General features: G+C 36.7%; 1 protein-coding gene across 1 annotated transcript in view; it reads right to left on the bottom strand.

Moving 5' to 3' along the window:
* The window catches only part of ZFHX4 (zinc finger homeobox 4), a 149,252-nt gene that overhangs the window by 19,143 nt on the left and 103,963 nt on the right, over positions 1 to 26,146 (bottom strand). Inside the window, exon 5 of the mRNA XM_059468341.1 lies at positions 5,885 to 6,001. Coding sequence (XP_059324324.1) covers positions 5,885 to 6,001 — 117 coding nt within the window. The remainder of the gene's footprint in view (positions 1 to 5,884; positions 6,002 to 26,146) is intronic.

The raw sequence follows: 26,146 nt of genomic DNA, 5'->3' as shown, positions 1-26,146 counted from the left end.
TATTACATTAAAACAAATCAGCTTTTGCTTAAAAAGCCTGTTTTCCAAATAATTAATTTGCTGCTGTTTAATTACCCTCTCTCTTTTCTAAACTGTCTGAGCAATATGATTATTGTGCTGTTTTGATAACTCCTGTCTGGTTACTATTCCGAAGCTAAATATAGCGAGGCTTTAAAAGAAATACTGTGGAGAATAGGATTTCAGAGCTAACTTAATATTAATTATATACAAAGATCGGTCATTTGGGATTGCTTTAGATGTTTACACTGTGAATTCTTATAGTCTGGCATTTGTGATCAAAACCAGAATATAATTGTTTACTATAGATAGTTGTACTATTAAGTATTAAATACTATATTTAATATTATGCCTGAGCTAGCTGTGTAATGCGGCCCAGTCTTGCACACATCAAAGAAAAGAGTGCAATTCTAATTTCCCAGTCCATCAGAAAATTCTTTCCAGCGTCAATTTGCCAGATAATCTCTTCTGCTAGGCTGGATATTACAAGAGCATTGGGTAGGCATGTCACATACATCTCACGACAAACACAAAACCTCATTTACCAACCATTCCAATCTCATCATAGTGCGGCATCATCTGACCTTTTTTCTGCTGTTTATTATGAGTATTTCTAATTTTAACTTTCAATTTTCACCATCTTCCAGTCAATTTGCAACTAAATTATTTCCAGGGTGAGGACACTATCACTGGACACTGGGTGCAAATACATCTTGAAATGCAATGAAGCTAAACCATTGATTGCTATCAGACCCAACGTAAATATATAGTCCAGGGGTAATCTGATTGTATGCTGTGCATGAAGATTTATCTTGATTTTTTTCAATCCACATAACGTTCATATAAATGAACAAATTGTACCTCATTGCACAATAACCTAGGATTAATTTAAAAATAAGGTCATGGACATTTTGGCAACAAAGTAAATAAGAACAAAGGAAACACAAACTCAAGAACTTTTTATTATCATTATTTTCATATAGACTTTGTGCAATATTTGATCTTACACAACATTAAAGAGAAGCAAAATAAGAGAACAGTTTTCAAGGTAAACACCAAATCCTCATGGTAAAATAATGACTAATTGAAAACTGAATCATACAGGGACATTTTCTGAAGGGCACTTTAAAAAAAAACAACAACAACAAGCATAAAACAAGTTTTATGGCTTACACCTTAATGGTGATTTCCCCACACATTGACTTTCATTTCTAAGTTGTTAATTATTTCTTTTGATGTAATTTAGACCAGTAATTTTTGCATGTTCTAGCCCAAATTAAAGCTTATTCCTGCCATATTTCCCTATTTATATATTCATCAATTCATCATCATATGTTTATCATCTGAACAAGTCCCTTTTTGGAGCCTCCTGAATTTTTGCACTCTCAGGAGCAGATCTTGGAGGCCTCTTTTAGACTGCTCAGTCACTGTTGGGCCAACAACCCAAAGGGCAACCTATGCTTAAAGGTAAAATCTACGTGATGAAATCACATAGGGCACCATTTTATTACTCACTTTGCTTTATGACTATTAATAGAGTACTCCCTGGCCTATTTGTATTTACATATTATTTAAGTATCTTAACTGTGAGAATTATGGGAAATAATACTATGTATTAATAGAGAGAAAGGTTGTGTCTGGGTTTTTAGAAAAACAGATTGAAATTATTACCCTCTTTTTATTTCCAACTGTCAAAAACATCTCTACTGTTTCTTTCTTTACAGTATGTCACTTTTAAGATATCCTTTTTAAAGACAAATGGGCCAGAATCTCAGTTGATGCAAACAGACACTGTTATACAGGAAGCTGAATATAAAAACAAAATGGAAATATTCTGCCTTCTCTTCCTCTCATCACACTGATGATTGTTTTCAACTAGTTGTTACAGAAATTACAAACCAAGTTCTCCTTCAAAATTTACTTGTGAAAATGCATCTAACTGCATTTTGGCGCTGCTAGTGAAATTTATCTTGAAGCGCACTCTGCGTGTGCCTGGGCACACACAAGGTTAATATTACACATCATCTTCCACCACAGGATGGAATAACTTAATTACTTCAAAGGGCCTATAATAATCATGAAACACATAGTTCTTGCTTCTATAAAAACAAGGGGGGGGGTTGGTTAAATTTCTTTTGCGGTTAATATAATAAAACAGTGGAGTTATAAAACACTGTGCTGGGGTCAATAAATGCATAACAAAGCACAGCTTTTTACAATGTTTACTATGATATTTATATAAACTGTCAAAGTTTACAGAGGCTTTGTTGTTTTTGTTGTCGTTTGGCTCTGGATTCATTCAACCTCAAGCACTGTTATTTCTTATATGACTGAAGTTGCATCTGGCCAATAGTAATGTAACTGATTCTGGGACTTATGGTGAGCTTTAAAGGAAAGAAAAAGGGTGCTTGATTTTGCCCTCTGGCACAGGGGAGTCACTTGCCCCTGCACACGGAGAAGACCAGAGTCCTCATGCCACAGTGAACATGACAAAAGCAGAGTTCAACTTCTTATCCAATGGTCGAGCTACTAGCACTCCATTCCTTGTCTCACTGTATCAACGCTCTGCTTTCCATGTTCAATTCACATTTTTAAGGAGCTTTGGTAGAAAAGCTGTAAACACCTCTGGTCTTCTACAAAGGGTATCAAAGGAGGAGGGAAAGAGAAGGGAAAATACCCTGGTTTTCAGCATACTGTGTGCACTCTTTTCATAGCTACATGTTCCACTGCCATGCCATTCTTACCAGGCAGTTGTAGTAAAAAACTAAATCCAGTTGTTATCCATGTTTTAAATACTAACTTTTTATTCTTGAGACACATTATTTGTAGGTTTGTTTTTTTTTTTAAATTGTGAAATACATCAGAAATTCTTTTTATAATACAAAATACGCATCTTATTTTAGATTAATAATGCAATTTCAATACATTTAGCTCAAAAAGTAAGTTTAATTATAAATAAGTGCCATGAAATAGACTAGGCAATCATTGCCTGTCAGTATCAGAATTACTTAACTTGTGTAGGATTGCTAATATAAAAATGACACAATTTACTGCAATTCAGATGTCATCACCTTTCCAATATACGTTGAAGCCCCAAAATAAAAATATTTGTATGACTAATAAGAAGGAGAAAGTTAATAAAGTACATATACTAGTAAGAAAAAAATCCTGGAAAAGCCATGATAAAACCACTATTTTCTTATTTATAAATCTTTGTATTTGATAAAGATTGCATAATTTAAGACTTCTGACACATCAGATGATGTTATTCAGACTCAAAATAATTCTAAAATTATAATTACTGGTAGAGTATTCTTTCTAATTAGAGTAGAATGAAAGGATAATTTTCATTGCAATAATGAAGGTTAATTTCCATCCTTCCTCATGTTTACTACCTTATTAAAAAGTGCTCCCCTTAGCCATGGCAGAGACATATTACATTTTCAATGCAAATGTATTAATCTGGATAAATTCCATATTAATTCTTGCACTGCATAGAGCTGTAATTTGGATTATAATTAATCTAAAGTGGCACTAGATTTAAATGACAATATAAATGAGGCATTAGTAGGCTTTTCTATTCTGAATGAATATTCAACAAATATAACTTGCATATTGCCAAGTCGCATTTTGAAAGCTCTTCTCCTTGAGATAAGGTAAGCAACGCAGCACAACAGCTTACACAAACACACTGTTACTAAATACATGTTAATCCTTTCTTGTCTAATAGATTCTATGCTAAAGAAGGGTCACACCACTTTCCTGTCTAACTTGTTAGTATTGTGATTAATTTATTGGTTTTCCTGAGATTTCTTTGGCAAGACTTGCAACACTCAATTCATGAGAAAGCCCAAATTAACATTCAATTATACAGAAGCAGTTATGCAGTCATTAGAAATACTTGTCAGCTCAGTGAAAATTAAGATGATGGTCGGAATGTTACATATGTAGAATTAATTTAGATTAGGAAAATAAAATTCTCCAAAAGATTCAGGATTTTACAGTACAAACTATTTTCTGCAAAGCACAAAGGCAATCATGTATTTCAGCCCTTGTTTTTATATGAATCTTACTGCAAAGTTATTTGTGTAATTGCTGACACGGGAATGCAGAACAATTATGCTGGTTTTTTGTAGTGCACCCAGTAGGCATCTAGATATAGGTTTGTCCTAATTAAACTTGGCCCTTATGAGTGGCTAATCCTGATGGAATTTTGAGAATTCCCTTTCAGTATTTTTTTTCTAGATTCCATTTTCTTATTTTTTCTATTTTTTTCTCTTTTTTTTTTTTTTGGCTGGAGCTTTAATACCATATCCTTTCCTGAACAATTATAAATGGACCAGCCTAAGAAAGAGAGAGGGCTGCTAAATTCCCTGAAGTGGTTCATATTGTCCCCTAGACGAGGCGTATGGTAGGAAATGCAGGCTGCAAGTGGCTGTCACCCGTCTCCTGGGGAGTGTCCAGGCCAGCCCCTGAGGAGACTGCGGAGAAGGACTTGTGACAGCCTGGGAGCATGGCTTTACTGCACTGCAGACGGTTCTGACCAAGTCAGAGAGCCAGCCAAGGGGAATATATATTTTAAACCACAACACAGCTTCTTGCTCAACATCATCCTTGTCATCATCGGCCTTCCCTCAGTCTCTTGATTTCAAAAAATAAAGTGACTGAAGAGCAGCCGAGGTTGTAAACTGTGATGGGTACTGACCTTAGCCCGTCAACAAGCAAACTTAAAAGGAAGCTTTAATCTTTAAGTCAGTCTTCTGAACTGACTTGGCATAGAAAGTACCATTTATAATTTTTTTTTGAAAATAAATTCAAAAATGTTTAATATGTAAAGAGCAAATTGTAGTATGGGTGAATTTGGGTGTAAAGGAACTCAGATGTAAAATGATATTTTTTCTACAACTATATGTCTTTATGGATAACACAACCTCCTTTGTATGCTGCTGTCATCAGCATACAAGGAAAAGATATATGACTACCTGAAACTAATAGGCTTCAACCTGTTTCAGCACTTCTTCTGCTTCAGTGAATCCAACATAATGTAACTAGGTATAGCGTGCAGCAAAAGTAGCCAATGTAATATTCATTGTGACCATAGATTTCCATCTCATACATAAAAAGCATGGGTGAAGTCACATATTTGCCAAATCAAACACAGAAAAAGCCTTGGGTATCTACACCAGATGCTGGCCCTATGTTTGTTTGTGCACAAGTAAATGTCATGACATAGAGGTTTTGTTTTCAAAGACAGTAGCTTTCATTACTGGGCTTCGTCTATTCCAGGAGATCAAAATTACCCAACCCATAATCCGTTTTCAATGATATTTCCTCTTTCTTAGGCTGAATCATCTGTAAACTTTTTCACTGGATTTTGTGTATTTTTTTGTAAATGCCTCAAATAAATGCCTAGGAAGAGGCCAAATTCTTGGGAGTAACTAATCTGTGAGCAAGAGCAAAAAATAATAACAAAAAAGCCCCACATTCTTTGGGTTAAAAGGGGGGCAAAACCTGATTGAAGAAAAAATTCAAGTGGTACCTAATCCTATGCTTATGAAAAATTAATATGCCATCAGAGGAATCACAAGTACAGCAAAGATTAATGAAAGGCGCTTAAAAAATTACAAGCACACAAACTGATTTGATTAAAAAATAATCTCACTGGTCGTCCTGTAATATTCTTCAACTTATCCGCATCTATCCTGTCAGATGGTTATGATTAAAAATAGGTCAATGGGAGGCTACTGATAGAAATCACATGCAAAATGCACATGCAATGAATAGTAGTGGGACTGTCCAGACAGTTTAAAATGAAAGAGCATTTCATAAGTTAAAAAAGGGGGAAAACAAAATTCTAGCATCTTACCAGAGTCTTTACTAGATTTTTTGCCTTCACTATTGTCTCTCTCACTTGAGTCTTTATCATCAGCCACAGCCACTGATGTACTTTTAGCAGACCCTTCTGTGTCTTCACCTTGTTCTTCTGTGGACAAACACAGAAAAAATCTCAGAAAAGGAACTCAGTGACCAGTTAACAGCAGTTAAAAAATATGTCCTGTAATAAGAACAGCACTAACAGAAGGTGGCAAAATAGGGGGGAAGAAGGGTTGGGGGGAAGAAAAGGGAAAGAACAGTGCTTTAAAGATGTTGGATATTAATTCTAAAAAATTTGCAATATTTCAAAATCTGACTGTGTCTTTACAAGAGTACCTGCTTTCCCCCAGAGTGACAGATTTAAAGCCTGTCATTTCATATTCTTTGGCTAGAAATGATTTGTGTTAAAATACATGCACATGCATGCACACACACGCATACACACACACACATACACCCCCCACAGGCTGGAACAAAAGCAAGCACATGTAAAAATGCATCTTGGAGCCAAAAAAAAAAAAAAAAAAAAAAAAAAAAAAAAAAAAAAAAAAGGAGATCTCAAATATAAATCCTATTAGTGCAGCAGTATCCCGCTAATTGCAGTAAGTAAGTATTAGGTATTAGGTACTGTATTAAATATAAACCTCTGGCTTTGCGGGAGAAGTCTCAAATTTTGTCTCCAGGGGGAGCCATTCAGGATAAATGATGCAACTTGGTGCACGGCTTCTGAGGAAGCAGCATTACCCACACCTCACTTACGTGTTCACACCAGCTAGATTACATGGAAATCTTCACAGTAACTCAAGCCCATTTAATTATTCGGTAAATCTTAGCTATGCTGCTACTGGTGGATTAATCTGTTTATGCAGTTAGCTTCTATGCTGGGGCTGTGTAGCACTAATCCGTGAAAGGCCCACTGTTCCTTTTCATCCTGTGATCATTTGTCTCTCACTGTGCTGATGTCACATTTTAATGAATTTTTAGCAATCTGAGTAATGCCAGATAACCAGACTTGCAACTCCCTACAGCACAGCATGCTGTTTTCATTGCAGCACACATACACACAAAAAAATAAAAATCATATTTCCCCGTTCAGGTAGGAATTATATAAATTAGGAGGTGAACGTAAAATGGGATTCGAAGCACCAGGCCGCTCGATTTCATAAAATCTTTAATGACCATATAAATTAACCCTGGAAAGGCAAAAGGTCACAGACACACATTTGCATACACTCTTCTATTCACTTTTGATAAGCAGAGCTTTTATGCAGGGAACATGATACAATTAACCCTTCAGGAACCATACAAAATGCAGCTACCGACATTTTAAGTGTCAAGCATTAACTGAAAATTACACACTGCATAAAATTTTCATTGTAAATGCTATAGTGATTGAAAGGGGAAATAGTGGCCCTCTTCGCACCCCATGTTTTATTAATAACATTCTGACAGCCGAATGAAATATCCTCTGTCATATGTAGCAGCTGAGCACAAAAAAATTGCTGCCTATTGCCTTACTGCCAGCCATACACTGAAACCCTATGCCTAGGCAAACAGCCCCTCAGATCGATGTGGCAAACCTATCCGATTCTCAACTCTCTACAAAACCTTTTGTAAATCGGAAGAGAAAAACACAGCTGCAATTTTGGAAACCAACCTTCTCCCCCAGCCAAAAAAAAAAAAATCCTGACCACAGATCAATGTGTTTTGCATTGACATGGAAATACAATAGGTTAGGACTAAGCATGTGTGTCCACTTTCTGAAACAATGCAGGGAGAAAGATGGTCCCTCTTTTTAAAATAATTTCATATTAAAAAAAAAAAAAATTCCATGCGAATGGGAAGCCCACTCATGCTGTGTGAGCGCTCTCGTCCCACGCCGATAGCTAATCACACATGGCAGGGATCCCCGCGCAGCCGGAGCGCGGCTGGGTGGCGGGAGCGCCTCGGGATGCTGCGCGCCTCGGGATGCTGCGCGCCTCTGATCACGCCTGGCAAGGGCTGTGCCGGCGCTGGGCGCGCACACACCAGGCTCCTACCCAGGGTCGGGCCCCGTGGCCTCACGGAGCCGATGGCAATCCCTTTTTGACTCATCCTTGGGAGTGGACGCATTGCTTCTTTTACTAGATTTACTGGCCCAATCCCCCTGGGCTGGAAAATGAAGTGTCAAAGTGCTACTGAGTGTCCTTATCTTGAGGGGACATAAAATTGTAAGGGCTATCGTGGCACACATTAATAAAACATTGTGTGCGTGTCAGGCAAAGAGAAAGAAAATTATGAAGGTACTAAAAGAAAAGCTACAGTATCATCTGGGTCTCATCAGACAATTTTTGCAGGGTGCTCTCCTGTTTTTCTGGTATGTGTTTTAAGTGTGAGAGAAATTCCCAGACATGTTCTCCTATACATCATCGTGGTGTCTGACCTCAGCCTGACCCTGGCAACAGTTTGAGAAATCTGAATGTGAACAAAGACTCTGTGTCAGCAGCAGGGAGAGATTGCGGGATAGACTTTCCCCATCAACTTAATCGCAAACAGCAGTTCTGAGGCCATAACTTTACAGGGCTGCACCAAGCCACAAACACATAACCTTTAGAGGTGAAACTGCCCCTCGCTCCCCACCCCCCCTTCTGTGATTTTTCTCAGTCTTGTGGTGCTCCCTTTGATGTAGCAAGGCAATTAGCTGTAATGTTCAAGTACTGCAGACCTGTTTTATGGTTTGGAAGGTGAGAGCTGTTTATTACAGGTAGGCTCCTGGGGGCCATAAAGGCTTTGCAAATTTTTAATCATGCAAAAAACTAATCAAAATGTAACTTATACACACCATAAAAATTAATATCATTATTATGCATGGTATAAATTGCCTGCCTTGGCTTTCAATGGCACTCCCTTCTAGAAAATACATTTGGCATTCATTTCAGAAATATGTATGGCATTCACTTCAGAAGTAAATTTCATAGACAGAAATGATAATACAACTTCTCCTATTTTCCTTCAAAATTATGGAAAGGTTGTCTGAGACTCGCACTGTCACGACATATATCAAAGGGACACGATGGAAATAAAACAGCTCTAACTTAAAAGCAGTTAGCAAATTACAAAAAATGCTGAAGACCTTTTGTCAGAACAGATATTGAGGAAATGTAACTATCAAAGACATTACATTCCTATGCCAGAACGCGACAAATATTTTTTTTAGCAACATTTTTGTTCTTACTACATGCGCCAACCAACAAGAATACCATGCAGAAATAAAAATCGGATGGCCCCTACTCAATGACACAAAATATGAAGTATTATGTATGGACAAAACACAGTACGATTGTGCTACAGATTCCAGAATTAAGTTCCAACATTCTGTTTCAAATTTACAAGAGTCCAGCCTATATACATTTACAAATGTCAGCTTTGAAAATGAATAGAGCACCCAATTCAAATGCACTTTAATGGCTTTAATAACACTTACTATTGCAATATGATATTTTATTCACACCTGTTTTTATTTTGTCCAAATGTTGAAAATTTCTTTTGATGTTGGATGTCTTGAATTTAGCCATTATCAACCTTTTGCCTTACAATTGACTTAGAATTAAACATAAAAATTAGGTTAGCAGCATTCTGCACTAAAACTGTGAAATAAGGAAAAATGAAAAATTCTTGTGTCAGAGGTAACATTAATCAGTTGATATTGTATATTCCATATTTTATGTTGCATACTTTAGTATTTTAATCTACACACAGGTCTAATTCTGTACTGATTTATGAAAAAAGACCCTTGTGATTTTCCTCAGTCCAATGAAGTCAAGATGTGTGAAGATTTCAATTGCAAAATCCAGGCCTCGGCCAAAGCTGATTAGCAGGTACCAGCAAAAAAATTAGATAAATATTCATACATATGTTAGGAGATGACTTATGGAGGTTTGATTTAAGGAACAGATACATACACCACAAACAAGGGAGGGTATGCAGGAAAGTGTAAACTTTTTAAAATGAAATAATTATTAGTAAAACAAGATCAGGATGAGTAGAAACAATCTTCTCACCTTTAATTTAAATGCATTGTGATAATCACAGGGGCAATCGCCTTTCCCTGTGTTTTATCAGAGAAGTTTCCCTACTGATAAGCAGCACTGGGAGTCTGTCTTCTAGTCTGTTTAAAAAAGCATATTGTTTTCAGGGGTTGATTTTGGTTCCTTTGGGGTTTTGTACATCATTGATATATAAATTAACAGCCAGTAGTTCCTGTTTTGGTCCTGGATTATTTTGTTGTTGTTGTTGTTGGTATCCCTTTTGCCCTCTACAAATTGCAAGTAATTTCCTAAATAAGGATGATCTACTGGTTGTGGGTGAGTAATTGTGGTTATGAGAGAGAAAACAAGATTAAGCAAGTGTTTGTGGCTGAGGGCCGGATGGATGGGGAACAAATAAATCAATCGACTGAAGTAGTAAGCAAATAAATATGAAATGAGAGAGAGATTTAAAAAAATAATTGTGTTTTTTTTTTACTTAATATATTCAATAAGTAGCTGAATCTAAGGTACCCATAAGTGTTCAGCACAGGTGTATCCTAGGTTCAACCAGTAGAGTGAATAGCTTATTAACCATCCAGATAAGAAGGTAACCACTAGTAAAGGATAATAGTAGGGTTTAGATTGGAGGGATGGACAGACAACAGATAATGGAGGAAAAGGAGAAACAATGGAAAACAAAGAAAAACCCACAGACTACGCAAAAGAAGTAAAAGTTAAGTAAAAGCAGACCTTGTGGACTGCCTTCTGGGCTATCCTAGTTATACTACTTTGCTGATAAACTCTTCCTGACTCCTGCATTGTCATTTATTCACCCAAATATTCCAGAAAGTATTTGTTCTATATTCTGGCTGGCCTTGCAGAGGATGACTGAGGAATGGGATGCCTCACTCATTCAGGATCTTGACTGCATCCTCTAGTGGTCATATTTCATCTTCAAACAGGATTTCTAATTTCTCCTTTAGGGACTCGGGGTGAATAAAGGCACCAACCCGTTAATAACTGTTTGTAATCACTGTGTTATATTCAGAACTAGAGCTCTTAGAAAGCTGAACTTCCCACAAACAAGCCTATAATTAAGTGATGATCATCATATTGACCAGAAAGTGCTAACTGGCAGTTATTATCAAATTGTATCATTTTGTTTTGTGGTGCATCATTTGAATTTTTATGGCAGCCTAATGCTTCTCACTGAAATGTATCAGTGTGCCAGGGGAGGCCGACTGCAAAGCTGGCTGGACAGAGTGTGCTGTGGTGAGTCCTTCCCAAAGAGTGTCACAAATCACACCCACTTTATCCACCCACTCCACCCAGCAGCCTGTACTCCCCACTTGCCACACTCAGCCTCACCCCTCTGGCTGATGGAGGGAGGCAGCTCTCATCTACCCTACTTGGTTTTACTTCTTAGCTCTGGAAGGCAGAAAACATTCACCATCACCAGCTAATCTGCCCAGCACTTCATTATTTCCTAATCTAGTTTACTGTATTTCTTTAAATTATTTTTTAAACTGCAGTCTACTTCCAGCTGCTGGAAAAGGAATGTTCTCCCCAGAAGTTTGGAGGGGTGGGGTGTCTTTTCCACTCCATTGCTGTGCAAGCTCTCCCTCCCTCTCGTTGCTGCCTGGGATTGTCTGCTTTCTAGTCTCATTCCCGTAGTCTCAGAGCAAATCACGAAAAGAAGAATGTTTTACTCTGATAATAGTGCAAATGTGGAAAAGAATTGTTGGTAAGCTTATGCTGAGCCATACTGATTTATCAGAAAATAGGAAAATTTGTGGTTTGTATTTTTGTTGTTTTATTTCTACATTAATATTTTATCAAATATTTTGCAAGGAGCAAAAGAAGCATATGCTGACAAAACCATTAACAGAGAATGTCAGCTATTCAGAATGAAACTCAGAAATGCTTTCCAGATGTGATTGGAGATGTACAGTTAATCATTTATTATGCAGAAAGGGATACTTTTCTTACTTGGCCATCTCTAGAAAGGCATTGAAGCATGAAACTATATTGAGAATAGTCTAACTTTTCCAACTGATCATTACTTTTCTTTTGGCTGCCATTATGGGTCATAGAAAATACTGTTTCCCCCATCAGCATAAAGCATGAAGAGCACTACCATTGTCTGACTTGAAGACTAATACATTTCCATCAAGGTGATGTAGAAAAGAAAATTAAACCTCATTGTTAATTCTTATTCAACATGCTGGATATAGCCTGCCTAATTTCAGGTATTGCTCTAAGTTTATTCTCTGTGGAGGGAGACACAGATAACTTAAGGGCACAATTCTGACTTTACATAGGTGAATTGCTAATTGCTTCCTGATTGTAGAAGGATTTTAAAATGAAGTTTAGTGTTTGGAATGAAGACTTTTCACCTGGGCACTGCTGCTAAACACTGGAAGTTAGGTGGGTGAACCTAAGCCTGACCTAAAGCTCAGAAAGTCAAGGAGGGTTTCTCATAACATTCACCAGGGTCCTGGATGTTCATTTCAAGCCAGTGGATAAAAAAAGCAAAATAATGGATCTTCACAGTTTCATTCATTTTACTTTACTTTTTCTATTTTGTTTTTCAATATGTGTGTTCAATGTCCCTTCAGACACAAACACTTCTACCGTCTCTAATTTCTTGCATTTTTTCCTACCTAATCTGCGTTTTCAACATACCATGTAAGTGGTGAGTCTCCCATTCACAATTTCCAGAAAAATCCTTTCTGAGTTTATTTACAAAGAAATCACAATGTTAATTAAGAACTCATTTAAAATGTCATTTAAATGATGTATTTTATTAGTGACTCAGTTTGGAGATGTCTCTCTGAAAAACACTGTAAAATCCTTTTTATTTACCTTGCAGACTTATTCACCTCTTTTTGGCTCGCTAACAGTATGTCTCTGAAATTATCTGTAAAGAATTCTGTTAGTGCATATATTTCTTCTTTGTCTTTTGAGAATACTAGAGTAAAAGAATTTATTTTCTTTGCCATCTCCTGATCATTTTGGAATGACTATTCTCTGGTGGTCTAGCAGACCTAATGACTCCTGCAGGCTTTCTATTTCTGAGATACTTAAACAATTCCTGTTTAGCTTTTCTAGGTACCTCCACATATTTTGTCCTCACAGCCAATCTCTACATTCAGTTTTATTAATATCACTTTGGTTGTATTTCCACTTTTAAGGATACTTTTTCTGACCTGAATAAATTCTTGTACTATGTCTTGGAAGGTAGCTAACTACAGCCCTCTCATTTAAACATTCCTCTATCTTGATGCTACATGTAACAGAACAAAGTAGGTGATATATTTATACAGAAAAACATTTTTCCTGAACAAAAACTTTCTGAATTTTTAAAAAATAATCTTTACAGAATTATTAATTGGAGGATTGAAGTGAGGGGGGTGTTGGTTTGTTTGTTTTCTACTATTACCTGACAAGTAGTTATATAGCAATCCATGGATTTGTTTTTTTTTACAAGCCTACTTGCTGCAAATATTACTTTAAATTCAGCTTCTTTAACATATATGTACATGAAGTGGCTCTTGTTTTTGGTTGGGGTTTTTTTTCAGAAAGACAACACAGGTGCTATTTCAGCTTTTCCTCCAACCCAGATCACAATGTGGGAGTGATTTGTAAGAATCTTCACCAAGACATCCACTGAAAATTACTCCAAAAAATCTTCTGTAAAAACTGGATTTCCTGGCTCAGCTGGAGCTGTACTATTAAAAATATAGTGTACTAACACATGGTCAAACTCCTCTGACAGGAGGAAAAGATAAAAGTCTGCTCATCAAAACCAGTAAAAGTAGTAAAAAACAGCAGTACATTCCTGCTTTCTTGATGTCTCTTAGCCTCTTTTGTTACTGTCTTTCCTTGCTTTCTCAAAATTCAGACAACAAACTTTCATGTAATAACATGACTATTATGAAGTTTTGTAGAATGTTCCAGTATTACAGCATTTTTGTGTGCTTGAGATGCATAGCCATAACATCACAAATCTCTATCCCCTTTCCACAGTAGCAGGATACTTTCAATTCCAGTACTTCAGTGCCTCAATACCTCAACCTGATCTTTTCTTGCTGCATTTTGAGGTCAGGAGTTACACTATACTATTGATTAATACGAGTCCACTGCCAAGTTTGTTGGAGACACTTTGATAGCATACTCTGAAGATGAGCAGTTATCACTTGGTTCTCAGCACAATGATGCGTGACTCACGAATACTGAAATAGAGGAGATGGCAGACATAGATTTTCTGAATTCAAAAATGCTGATTATACCCAGGGGTTCTCCCAGGACCAAGTCAAGCATTTCAGGTCACCCAGTCTTGCTGTAAAGCTACCTGTATCAGAGCAACAGAAGGGCATGATTTGCCTTAGTTTGTATCCACTTTACTTTTTACTGAACCAGCAGAACATAATGGATAATGTCTTCCATCTTTCCTTTCTTCTTTCCTTCAGTTAAGTTTTTCAATTCTCATTGTCCTGTGTACTGCACTACTCTTACCTTTCCTAAATGTTGATCTAATTTGAATGTTCTTTCTTCCACACACGGCACATGCCAATTTTCGTTGTCAACAATATAATTCTACCTTCCTGGAAGCAGAGGACATCCCTTGCCTATGGACTCCTCACTCACAACTGCCTAATGAGTACAAATCTTCAGTGCCAATCTAGCTAAAGTCCTGAAATGCCTTGAGAGGTGGCTCTGTTGATACCACTGAAAATACCTCAGAGAAAGCTTCTGAACAAGACCTGAACTTAACATTTGTTTTTAATGTCTTTAGAAAAGTAGATAGAAGGACCCATTTGCAAGTGGAATCCAGACTTCCCAGTATACATATGCCTTTTCATTTGCTTATAGCTTCAAAAAATTTTAAGTGTTTGAGCTGAAATCTGCTGTGCTGAATCCCTGTTGCAGGCTGGATAGCATGTGTTTTTTAAAATTTATTTAATTTCAGCCAAACTGATTAATCTACTTCTAAGAATAGGATTAGGACAAATACATACATTTTGGAAATCTTTAATGTTCCAGTGATTTTAATCTGGAACCCAAAATCTGGCAGACAGGATGATGTCTGGCATGTGGTACATTGGATTAAACTGTCCAAATTCAGCCAAGCAATATATCTTTTAAAAATTCTACTTACCCATGCTCAGAAAAGCTCCCTGCTCTGAAGAGCTGACATTCTGCTAGGAATCTGTAATCACTGAAGACACTCACACCCCCCACAGTGCTGAGAGCTCACCAAAGTGCACAGGCAGTCACATCCCACTGAGCTTCCACAAACCTCTTCACCCAGTTCCTGTGTGTACTAACCAATGCACATTCCCTCCTCAAACAGGGACTACTACTTAAATAGGTCTTCTAAAATCCAAATTCTCCTGGCAGATTCCCTGCACAACTAGACTGAAACCACACTGTCCTTACTATGGTAAACTCAATCTTTCCATTACTATTATTATTATTATTATTATTATTAATCATTGTAGTGGGGGCTGGCAGCTCTAGGAGAGCAAACGCAGCATGTTCTCCCTAGGAACAGAGGTTCATAGGTGCTTACAGGTTGGCAGGAGCAAAATTTGCATGGAAGGGAGGTTCTGGGGTCAGAAAAAGAACTGGGAAAAAGTAAGCAGAATATGGTCTGAGGAAAAGAACATGAAAGACCAGGAGATGGGGAAGGTAGGAGAAACTGAGGTGAAAATTAGGTTCAAATGAAAAAGAGATAGAAGGCTAGAGAGTAGGACTATAATCAGCCACACACCAAACTATAGCACCAAACTGGACTGCAGGAAATAGACCTGGCTGGGACCAAAAGTAAAAAAAAATGCACAGAGAAAATAATAGGTAAAGACAATGATTATTAGGCAGTGAGATTAGAAACTTAATTTAGAAAAATACGGTGTCCCCCACAGCCCAATATTAGATCCCTGATTTTTTGTTGTTATAAATCATTTTCTTGCTTATTGCACTACCTTTGACCAGTGTTTATACATAGAGAAGACAAAAACATTCTGCTACTCTCAGCTGCTGTGCTAGCTTTAGTAAGGGGGTCTGTGTAGCAAATTCAAACTCAGTGATGTTTCATGTGACCTTTAGTAGAGTACTTCATGGTCAATTATTTTTTCCCAGTTTAAATCTTAATATCTATGGGGCCGTAGATGCAAATCCTACCCTCCCCCTTATGTTTTTAGAGCTATTAATAATATCACAGAAGTAAAATACCTTAATATTTTAAAAAATATTCTTCCCTTCTGACACAATATTCAATATCTTGATTGTTTGCCTTATGCAAAACTTCTTGCCTCATTCACTGCACAAAACTATTGATACTTATTTAGTGAAAAGCTTTTTACCTTACGGTTTAACATGAAGCCACATGTTCTACTTACTACATCTCTTCAACTTATTCTGAAAGTCAAATTATTCTTTTCATTATTGACTTCTTATTGCTGCACAAACATTAATGAATTTATCTTCATTATCTCCTAAGAGATGAGTAGGCAATTCTGCAATTTCAGAAAGGGAAGTTATACAGAAATAGAGGTTAAAAAAATCTAACTTGGAGAACCCAGTTCAATACAGATGGGACCCAATTTTTTCAAAGTACATAGCACTATATAGCACTTAATATGCTCAAAGCACAGCACTGATTGCTTTCATTTGCAGCTCTGTGTGTTCAGCACTTATTTAACACTATCGTAGAGCCTCCAATCAAGCACTTAGAAAATGAAGGCCACACAGTTAGTGAACTCCTATGAAAAGGCTGGGTAAGGTGACCTGCTTAGGGGGAAAAAAAAAAAGAACTATCCAGCAGAAACAGATATGGAAGCAAGTTTTTCATTGTCCTAAATATACCACATTATTTTTCTTCATACTCTATGCACAAGGATTGTCCTGCACTAAGTAGGCTAAAGTTTACAGGGATGATGTGAATAATAGCATAACATTTTACTGATTTACTTTACTATACTAGATCCAACCTTGCCAATTTAGGAGTAGTATTAAGACATAGGACTTATGAATTTAGGAATAACACAGGGACTATAGTTGACAAATATCACAGTGAGGTTGATATCTGTTCTAATACGGATGAAATGTAATAATGTTGAGTTGGCAAAAAGTGTTTTCAGACACAATAATCAACTCATATATGTCGTAATTACAAAAAATACTGTAGCTTTTCTTATGATGGAAAGAGACCAGGAAAGATGAGACACAATTACAACTGGGGAGATGTGCTACATTTGTGAAAATTATTGTTTTCTTTTTGAAACAAGATGTTTTGATCACTTCAGCATAAATTAGTTCCACAGTTATCACTAAGATGAAAAATAGAAAAAAATTAGATATGGACTTTTAAAAGCATTGGCATCGATATTCTTTGGTTGAGTAAAGGTATTCACAGGAGTTGAAATCTTCAGAGGTCATACTGCAGAAAAATGGGCTTAAGTGAACACACCACATTGGATTTCCAGAAGTGCTCAGTGTTAATCTTAGCACCCATGGGCTGAAAGCTGAGCAGTTTTGAGAATCTCCACAGTCTCAGAGGAATTAGCAAAACACCACACATTAGGCTCAGAGGATTTTTACCAATGCAAAATAGATGGTCAACACCTGGACTTTAAGCAGATTTTATAGTCCTCATAAAACATATCCTCCATACACACCAACCTACAAATATATTGAGAAAGTTTCACTCATTTCAAATCATGTGTGCACAAAGCCATGTGTGCTGGGCTTTGAGGTCTGGGGATTATAATAGCCACTCGTTTATAGCAGTATTTCACTTGAAAAGTGGAACATGATGTGAAGCAAGCAGCACATAACTTCCAAAACCAGGAGAAAAAAAAAACCAAAACCCTATGAAGTTTCTTATTATAAGAGCAAGATTAATTTAGGCACCTTCATAAAAAAATAAAATAAATTCTGCTGCTTACTGTATACTTAATCCATGCATCTTTAAAGACTTCTATTTTTAGTCTCATACAGCATCTGAGCATAGAATGTTGAGATATTTTTTAGATATGGGTAAAAGAGCTTGAGTTTGGTTTCTACATCTTCTATTGATCTTTTTTAACAAAAAAGAATCTGTGAAAATTAAACAAGTGGATTTTAGGCACAGTCCTATCTTTATGTTGCTGACAGAGAGTCAGATTTGCTGATCTGGAGACATTTTTGAGCCACACACATGAAAGACACCAAATGCTTGCATCTGACAAGCATTTCAGATAACTGTGTGAAAATGAAAGATGAAGCAACTTCTGGAGGGGCCACAATTTTCTGTCCAAACACCCCTTTTTTTGAGATACACTCCCTTTACTATCCCCAAGAAGCTGGGGCAGATATTCTTTTTCTCTCCAATAGGTACAACCTATTCATTTGCCACTCATGGGACTTTTTAAAATGGATTGTGTGGTTAAAAAGCAGTGCTCCAGTTCAATGCACTGCAGGAACTGCATTCAAGATTTTGCTTGCCTGTTTTATTTGCAACAGTCTCTATTCCAAAAGCACAGGTAGGGGAAGGAAGAGGGGCTTTCTCCTCAGAATTTGTTGTGGAGATGAAATGGGGCATCATCAATTTCATATGAACACTATTTGTGCAGGAACTTGTCATTATTCTGTCATTTACATTTATCCAGATGCTTTGTGAAAGCTTCCCCATCTGGTGAGCACAGCACACTTGACATAGTCAAGACCAGCGCAGACAAACATACTTGTTATACTCTCAAATGAGGAGGAAACAGGAAGAGACTCTTCATCCAAGGCTTTTTGGAGTTGGTATCTATTTTGAACTGCATGAGACAATGAGGTGGCATTCCTCACTCATTCCCCCATGTGCAGCATACAATTTGACAGACTAACAAAAGCCATGTTTCAGCTGATGGCTAAGAGGGATCACATGCATGTTTTTGTATCTTCAGAGAATGTCAGCCTGGCAGGATGCTAAGCTCAAATGGATTGCATGACTTGTGCCCATTTCAAAATCTATGCATAAAAGTACTGCAGGCTGCTTTTGCAGACCATCTCACAAAGTTAATACAAAGCTGAACATCATCAAAAAGAGAAAATATTTTCCTCAAATATATACATATATTTACAGAGAAAGAAGAATCAATTGACAAGCTGACTTCAACAGAAACCGAGAACACAAGGACTCAGAAGTGCACAACTTTAAATTTGCTCCTAACTAGGGGAGCTAGATAATTCAACATGAAAAAAGAAAAAAAACTAAGCTGAACTCTTACATTTTGTGGGGTGTACATTCATTTACATGTGTGACAGGGTTAAGTAAAACTATTTTACACTTCTCAAATAAGGAAATTCAGGTATCGGTGTAACAAAAATAATTTTTACCTTTATTTCACTAAGACATTTAAAGTCAACTTTAAAAATAGAAAGAAAACACTACTTCATCAGGATTTTTTGAGCTATGACAAGCCCATGCATCCTGCATTTCCAAATAAAATAGAAACAGTGTTGGTTAGAAGGTCTATCTGGGGACATGAAATGTATGTCAGCTCTTTCTGAAAAATCAGGTACCGTATCCTTACAAGAAACAAGCTGAAAATGGAATCTGATTCAACTAGATCTTCTTCCTCACAAATTACTCATTGAAAATCATATAAGAAATATCACTTGAGACCACCATAAATTCAGCATAACTAAGTTTGAACTCAACCCTTAGCTCCTAATAGGGAAAAAAAATCAAAGGTGAAAACAAAATTGCTAAATACTTCAAAGGCAACATGCAGGCTCAGCAGCTTTCAATGAATTTGTTCCAGAAGCCGTTGCTGATCAAACTTTAGAGAAGACATATTTCATGTGTGTCCCTTAGTTCTAAATAGAAAAGTTCTCAGTCTTACTGCTGTCATTCATTCCCTCATAGCCAAAGAATGAACTGCTTCTGGAAGCCAAGACCTACTGCTTAGCCCCTAGACAGCAAAGGCAAGTAGGGTGCTTTTGTGGGCTGTTATAGGTGTACATTACTGCTGGCAACAGGAAAGAAATGTCTTGTTTCAGGAATGTATGAAGAGTGGTCAACTTTTGGAACTGTTATGGAAAGGCTCCTGATAGGTGCTATACTCGCAATCTCAGCTTAAGAGCTACGCAAGAACATGAGCTTCATAACAAAGTTCAATAAAATAATGTCATAGTTCTGGGGAAATAAAGAAGAAGAAGAAACAATTTTAAAAACACCAGCACCATTATATAAGGCCTAAGCAAATAGAAAGCCTAAAATTCAACCCCAAATATGTTATAATCAGCTCACAATTATCCAGAGTACAAGGGTGGGGTTACTTAAAGCAAAACCATACGAAAACTACACTAAAAGAGCACATTGAGTTCATTCACTTTTGAAGCAATTCTCTTACTTCTACTTGTAAACAGCAACCTATGGAATGAAGAAATGGTGTTAAATTGCAGTGAGCACAGCAGACCTGATAGAGCAATATTTATTTTGTGTCACATGTTCTGTAACTATGGGCTGCAGCCAGTGGTGTGGCAGCAGATGGCTCTGGTTGAACCATAATCCAGGTAATCAATTCACTGATAGTTCAAATCTGACTTCTTTATAAATATCAGCAATTTTAATGCCCTAGTATGGCTGTTGAATTATGGAATTGAAAACACTTCAAGCCATCAAAAAAAAACAAGTTACTCTCCAAAAACCTTCCCCCAATTAAATTCCCTTGGCTGTAACTTAGAATAACTGTAAGCCTTGTAAAAACCCTTTTACTGAATGTCTCCACCTATGGTTTTGCCCTCCAGCTACAAGCATATGAAAGAAAAAGCTGAGAAATGAAGAAGTTGTGAAATTTGATAATTGGGTTAATGATAATAATAAAAATAAACCTTTGAACAATTGAGGACAAAAACATCTTTTATTGGGAAGATGTTTTCTTCCTCAGATGAATTATAGATCAACTCTGTGGAAAACACTGTTTGATAATTATTCTAGGGCTGCTATGATTAAGAAAACAGTACACAGCCTGTTCCATTTTAAAGAGTCCCCACCCTTGCTTAGGCAGAAATGCAGTTACAATAATTTTATGGTACATAAAATGAAAACAGTTGGCCTACCAAGTAACAGCAAATCTGCATATACAGCTTTATAGATGTACAGGATCATTTAAACCCTGCTGTTTCATTTGAATTGTGTTGAATCTTTTTTTATCGTTTCTTCAGCTAACCTAATTTTCCTAAACCTCTTATTTAATATTCCTCCTACTGTTTGTTTATTTCTCACTGAAAGAGCACAATAGCAACAGAAATGTTAATTTCATATAAATAAAGGCTAGAACTGGTGCTACATCTTCCAAGAAGTGTGAACTTTCCACTATCTCTTTCGATTACAGCACTTCACGACTTTTCTTTGTTAGGGGAGAATCTAATACGACAAATAATCAGTCATGAAGAATGAAGCAGAACTCTGCTAGTGACTGCTGGGCCCAAATGATGCATTGTACAAGGAAGAAGACAATACAGTAATGCTTTGTAACAGAGGACACCAAAATAACAAGAAGCACACAACACAAGTTCTAAACTATTATAATGAACTCTGGGACTAAAGATCAGATCTTAGGCTTTGATAAAGTTGTTTTCAGCAGCACACAGATACCTAAAAGATGGTTTGAATGGCTGGGAGGAAAGCTCTGAAATGAAAAGGATGCCCAGTGGCACAGAGCCAATGTAGTTGGTTCATTCAAAGTGGACATTACCAATTCCTATGTGTAGAATAAGGTATTCCAAACAGCCTTAAACTGACCTAAATCACACCAGTTTCAAAAACTTTTTGGGAATGTCTGGAATTTACCGCAGTTAACGCCCTCATTTTTAAAGGCAGAGTCACACTGGGACATTGGTGCAATTCTGGAGACAAGTACATTTCTCAACACTCATGATAAAATAAAATTTTGAAGTTCTCCAAGAGCTGGAAATAGAATAAAGCTTGGTTTGCTATCTACATTTTGAAAATGAGAAAGCAGATCAGACTTTCTTCCAGAATGGAGCTATTAAATCTATTACAGAGGAAGCAAAGTGAAGTTTATAAGAATCTTACCCTCTGAGAATTTCAATGGGTAAAAGCTGTGGAAATTTCACTTTATTGCCACTGTTCCGCCTACCACATGGGAGCACTTGTAATATTGATTAAATTGGACATGGACAGCAGAAAAGTATGTAACATTTAACACAGTCTACAAATGCAAGTAAACAAAATCAGAAATTCCATTTGTTATTTTAGAGTCTAGAAAAATAAGATGGGATTCACCTTCAATGCCACAGGAAAATGGTAGTGCCTGCGTTTGTGTCAGCTTTTGGAGAAACTGCCATACCTAATGCTTAGTTTCCAGAAACACGACCTTATACCCAAAGCCAGATCACTGTCTTGGAAGCCAGTTGGGAACTTGGACCCTGTCTCCTGACCTGGGCCAGACATCAATAATTCTATCATTGCACTCATATTTATGGTTTTGTGCTTCAATATTTAGACCTCAAGAAGTTTCATGTGTGATACCTCCCAAACTGAAACTGGTTGAAAGCCAGGTGGATTTCATTCCTTTAATAGATGTTTTTGGCTCCTGGGGGCAATGGGGATTTTTTTGTCCTTGGGGTGCTTTATTCAGATATCTTGCTTCAGAATATGTGGAGTAAAATTTATGTTGCAGGAAGATGCCATCTTTCATAGCTGACTATTTGCATTAAAAAAGCTATGACCAACTTTCTGGGGAAATCTTTCCCTTTCTCCTTGCTGAGCAAAGGCTTAATTTTTTTTTTTTTTGCCTATTCTCAAGTGTCTTTTCAATCACATGAAGGGGATCCCATTTAATTTTTTTTTTATAAAAGTGACTATATTAAGGACGCTCATGCTTTTCACAATATCCATGAATTGATATACTGCTGTTTTGATCGAGACATATTAACTCATTTTCAGAGATCCTTTTTTTCAAAGGCTTTATTCAAAGACTCTTCTAATTCTAGCTTGCCTTAAAATTAATCAATGTGGTGATTCTCTCTGCCATAGCTTATCATTATGTAAGAAACCTAATATTTTCCAAAAAAAGGGTAATGGCTCTTAGTCTATTAATGGTCTTTAGATTATTTTCTATATCACAATTGCTATGCCACTTCTGCAAATGTGCCTAGATTAGCACCACCCACCCTTGGATTCACTCTCTCTTATGAAGTGCTTGACACTTGCACTGCTTTCTCAAGTCTGTTTCTTTAGACCAGTGAATTGGGAGGTGGACCTCTCCAATAATTTTGTATGTCTTGCAAATTACAAGCTTAAACAAAATAATTTTACACATTCTAAACAAAATGAAAATCCCATATTGCCCACATTGCATTGTTTTTCAGATATCAGATCTGTCATGATAGTATTTGAGCTCTATTATCTTTTTGTGTTTTTTAATTAAAACACTCTAACAGTATAGAGTTGTCAGCAAATATATCTAGAGGACTTCAGAGATTCTGTGAAAATAATTTGGAAATCATTATTGGAAACCAAATGATTAAAAACAGCACAACACGTACATCTCCTAATGGCTAATAATATGATAGAAAACCACTATTTGATCGTCTCTATTTGTATCTATAACACATTTATTTCACTAGAATCTTAAGGAAATCTAAACATCAGCTTCAATTATTGTTACTTAACCAGCTCAATGAAATAAGGGAAAAGGGACCAACAGAAGAACATTTTAGGTTTTGAAGCTTCCAGGATAAAATTATTTGATTTACAGCTATACCTAATATAGCTGAGTAACACAAACACTAATATCCTGTTTCTTACCCTGGATAGCAAATCTTGTACTTCTTAAATCTAGCTCATCTTGAACTAATGCCACTTTATAAAAAGAAGAGGAAGGCTTATGAAATATTATTCAGAAATCTCTGAAAACAGTAAATACCAGCCTTTTATTACAGCTCTGGAACAAAGTCAAAATTCTGCTAAGTTCCTAGTGCAGAGCACAACTAACTGGAAGTCTGGATGTTTCATAAATGAGTTTCATCAAAGGTATCACACACTGAGATTCCAGGCCCATGTGTCATACCCTGAAACATCTGCCACAGAACATAACATTCTTAATAAATGAGATAAATAAAAGTGTGCACTTAATGAAGTAATCCTGACAATATATCTGTTCATCCACACAGACGAAAACCCGTTTATGAGTTTGCTTGGTAGGAAAGGAAATTTCCAAGGGAGATTTCTCAGTTCTGTTGAAATACACCTGGAGTATTTCTATGAAAAGTCAACACGAGTTCAGCAGTGTGGAAATATATATACACCACAAAGATTTTGATAAAAAGAAGTTGTGCAATCCTTCGCATCTCCTTATACATAACAGTAAAAAAGAAAAGGCATTCCATTTTTTCATATTTAATAACACCTTGAAAAAAAGCCACACATACTTTAGAGTTATGTAATATATTTCCATGTTTTAGTGGAAGGGAAGGTAACTACTTAGAAAATGTAGGTTTGCATTTTTATGCTAAATTAATGCTAATTATATTGCCACTTATACCACATTCACATCCCACTCTTGCAAATTGCTACAAACAATTAAGAGCAAAAATCCATTCAAGTTAACAAAATGACAAGCCTTCTGCTACTTCAGAGTATTTTTAGGCATGGTATGTTCTTAGCCTGAGTTGGTTTTCAGCTGTTCCTGTAATTCACAACTCCTCAAAATAACCCCATAACTCTCTCTCTCTCTCTTACTTTTTTCCATTTTTTTTTTTTTTTTTTTTACACAGTTTAATCAGGATGGGGATCTGAACTGTGAGTTTATCCAAACCAATCTCTTTTCAGTGCTTGGGGTTTCTGCTGTGCCAAACCACTTCTGGTGTTTCAAGCAAGGCAATGACAGCATACCTTCTTGTTATTATTTATGCATGGAAGGCCAAACCAAATGCTTGGGTGGGTCGCTGAAGACATGAAGTATGTAGTTTTTTCCATCCACAGGACCCCATTTACATTTAAATGAACTTGCTCCTTGTGAAAGATTGGCTCCAGCAGAGAATACCACATGACCACAGACATTGAAATTAAATCACAATCACAAGGATAGAAGCCACCAACATACTGCTAAAATCAACCTACAACACATATCTGCATAGCCTTAAATATGTCAGTAATAAAAAGAAAATGTTCCATTTAATTTTATAAGATGCATCCCACTATATTTTTTTAATCCATGTGCATAATAAAGCACTGCTGCTGAAAGCAAGAGTCAAAAAAGTAAAACACAAAGCTACCTCTGCCATGGCTGGATTTCTCATAAGCAATAGGAAAATTGTCATGTGCAGCTCCAGGCTTTAAATGGATGATTTCTCATGGCTGATGCTGGAGTGGCACTGACTTGACAAATGTGGGAAAGTCCTCAGCTGTGAGATGGGGGCTTAGGTTGTGGGCTCTTGGTCAATTGAAAGGTTGCATTAAATGTAAATTATAGGACTGTTACTTAGATATATACCCTTCTCAACCAGGTGAAAGGCAAACAGCGCCCTGCACTAATTCACAGATGAACTGGTGATAGGCTTGCTGAATAAGGGAAGCAGGCAGGCAGCAGGCAATTATAATTCTCATCTTTGAAGGAAGGAAGGAAAGGTATTTTTATATAAAACCATATTAAATTTCGTTTTTTAAGTGCCACTACGTATTTCTCTTTTCAATTTATATGGAAAAGTATTAGGCAAAAATCTACAGCAGAACTGGCAGTAAATATCACATAAACAATTGCTCTTTTATTAAATATTTATTGAAAAAAATTCCTGTGCTTTCTCATTTTTCTTCTTCTGCTTCCAATATTTATTTACAGCTGATTATTAACATCTGCCAGTGTAACAGTTTCATCTGTACAGAAGCCGAAGGGTAAAAAAGTCACAGACCCCCTCTAACATGACCTGTAGTTAGACACAAAACAGTTTTCCCAGTCACCGCTTGGCTTCCTGTCTGTGACCTCTGAAAAGCATTGGAGGCCAGGGTTAATGGCCTTTCCAATCTCTGTGATAAGAATTCATTTTGTTCTATTACCAGCAGTTATCTCAGGAGCCTGCTGCATCACTTCAGCAGGGTTCAATCAATGAGAGGACCTAATGAAGTAACCAGCTGTAGCTCTATTTCCCTGGTCAACTCTATCAGACAAATAAGATCTATCAGTCACATCTTAAGGCCAGTCCTAGAAACAGCATCCTCACATGCTGAACCCATATGCATATGA

The sequence above is a fragment of the Ammospiza nelsoni genome, chromosome 1 (genome assembly GCF_027579445.1).
Source record: "Ammospiza nelsoni isolate bAmmNel1 chromosome 1, bAmmNel1.pri, whole genome shotgun sequence".
NCBI lineage: Eukaryota > Metazoa > Chordata > Aves > Passeriformes > Passerellidae > Ammospiza > Ammospiza nelsoni.
Note: the sequence above shows the minus strand (reverse complement) of the source record. Positions and strands in the feature narration are given on the sequence as shown.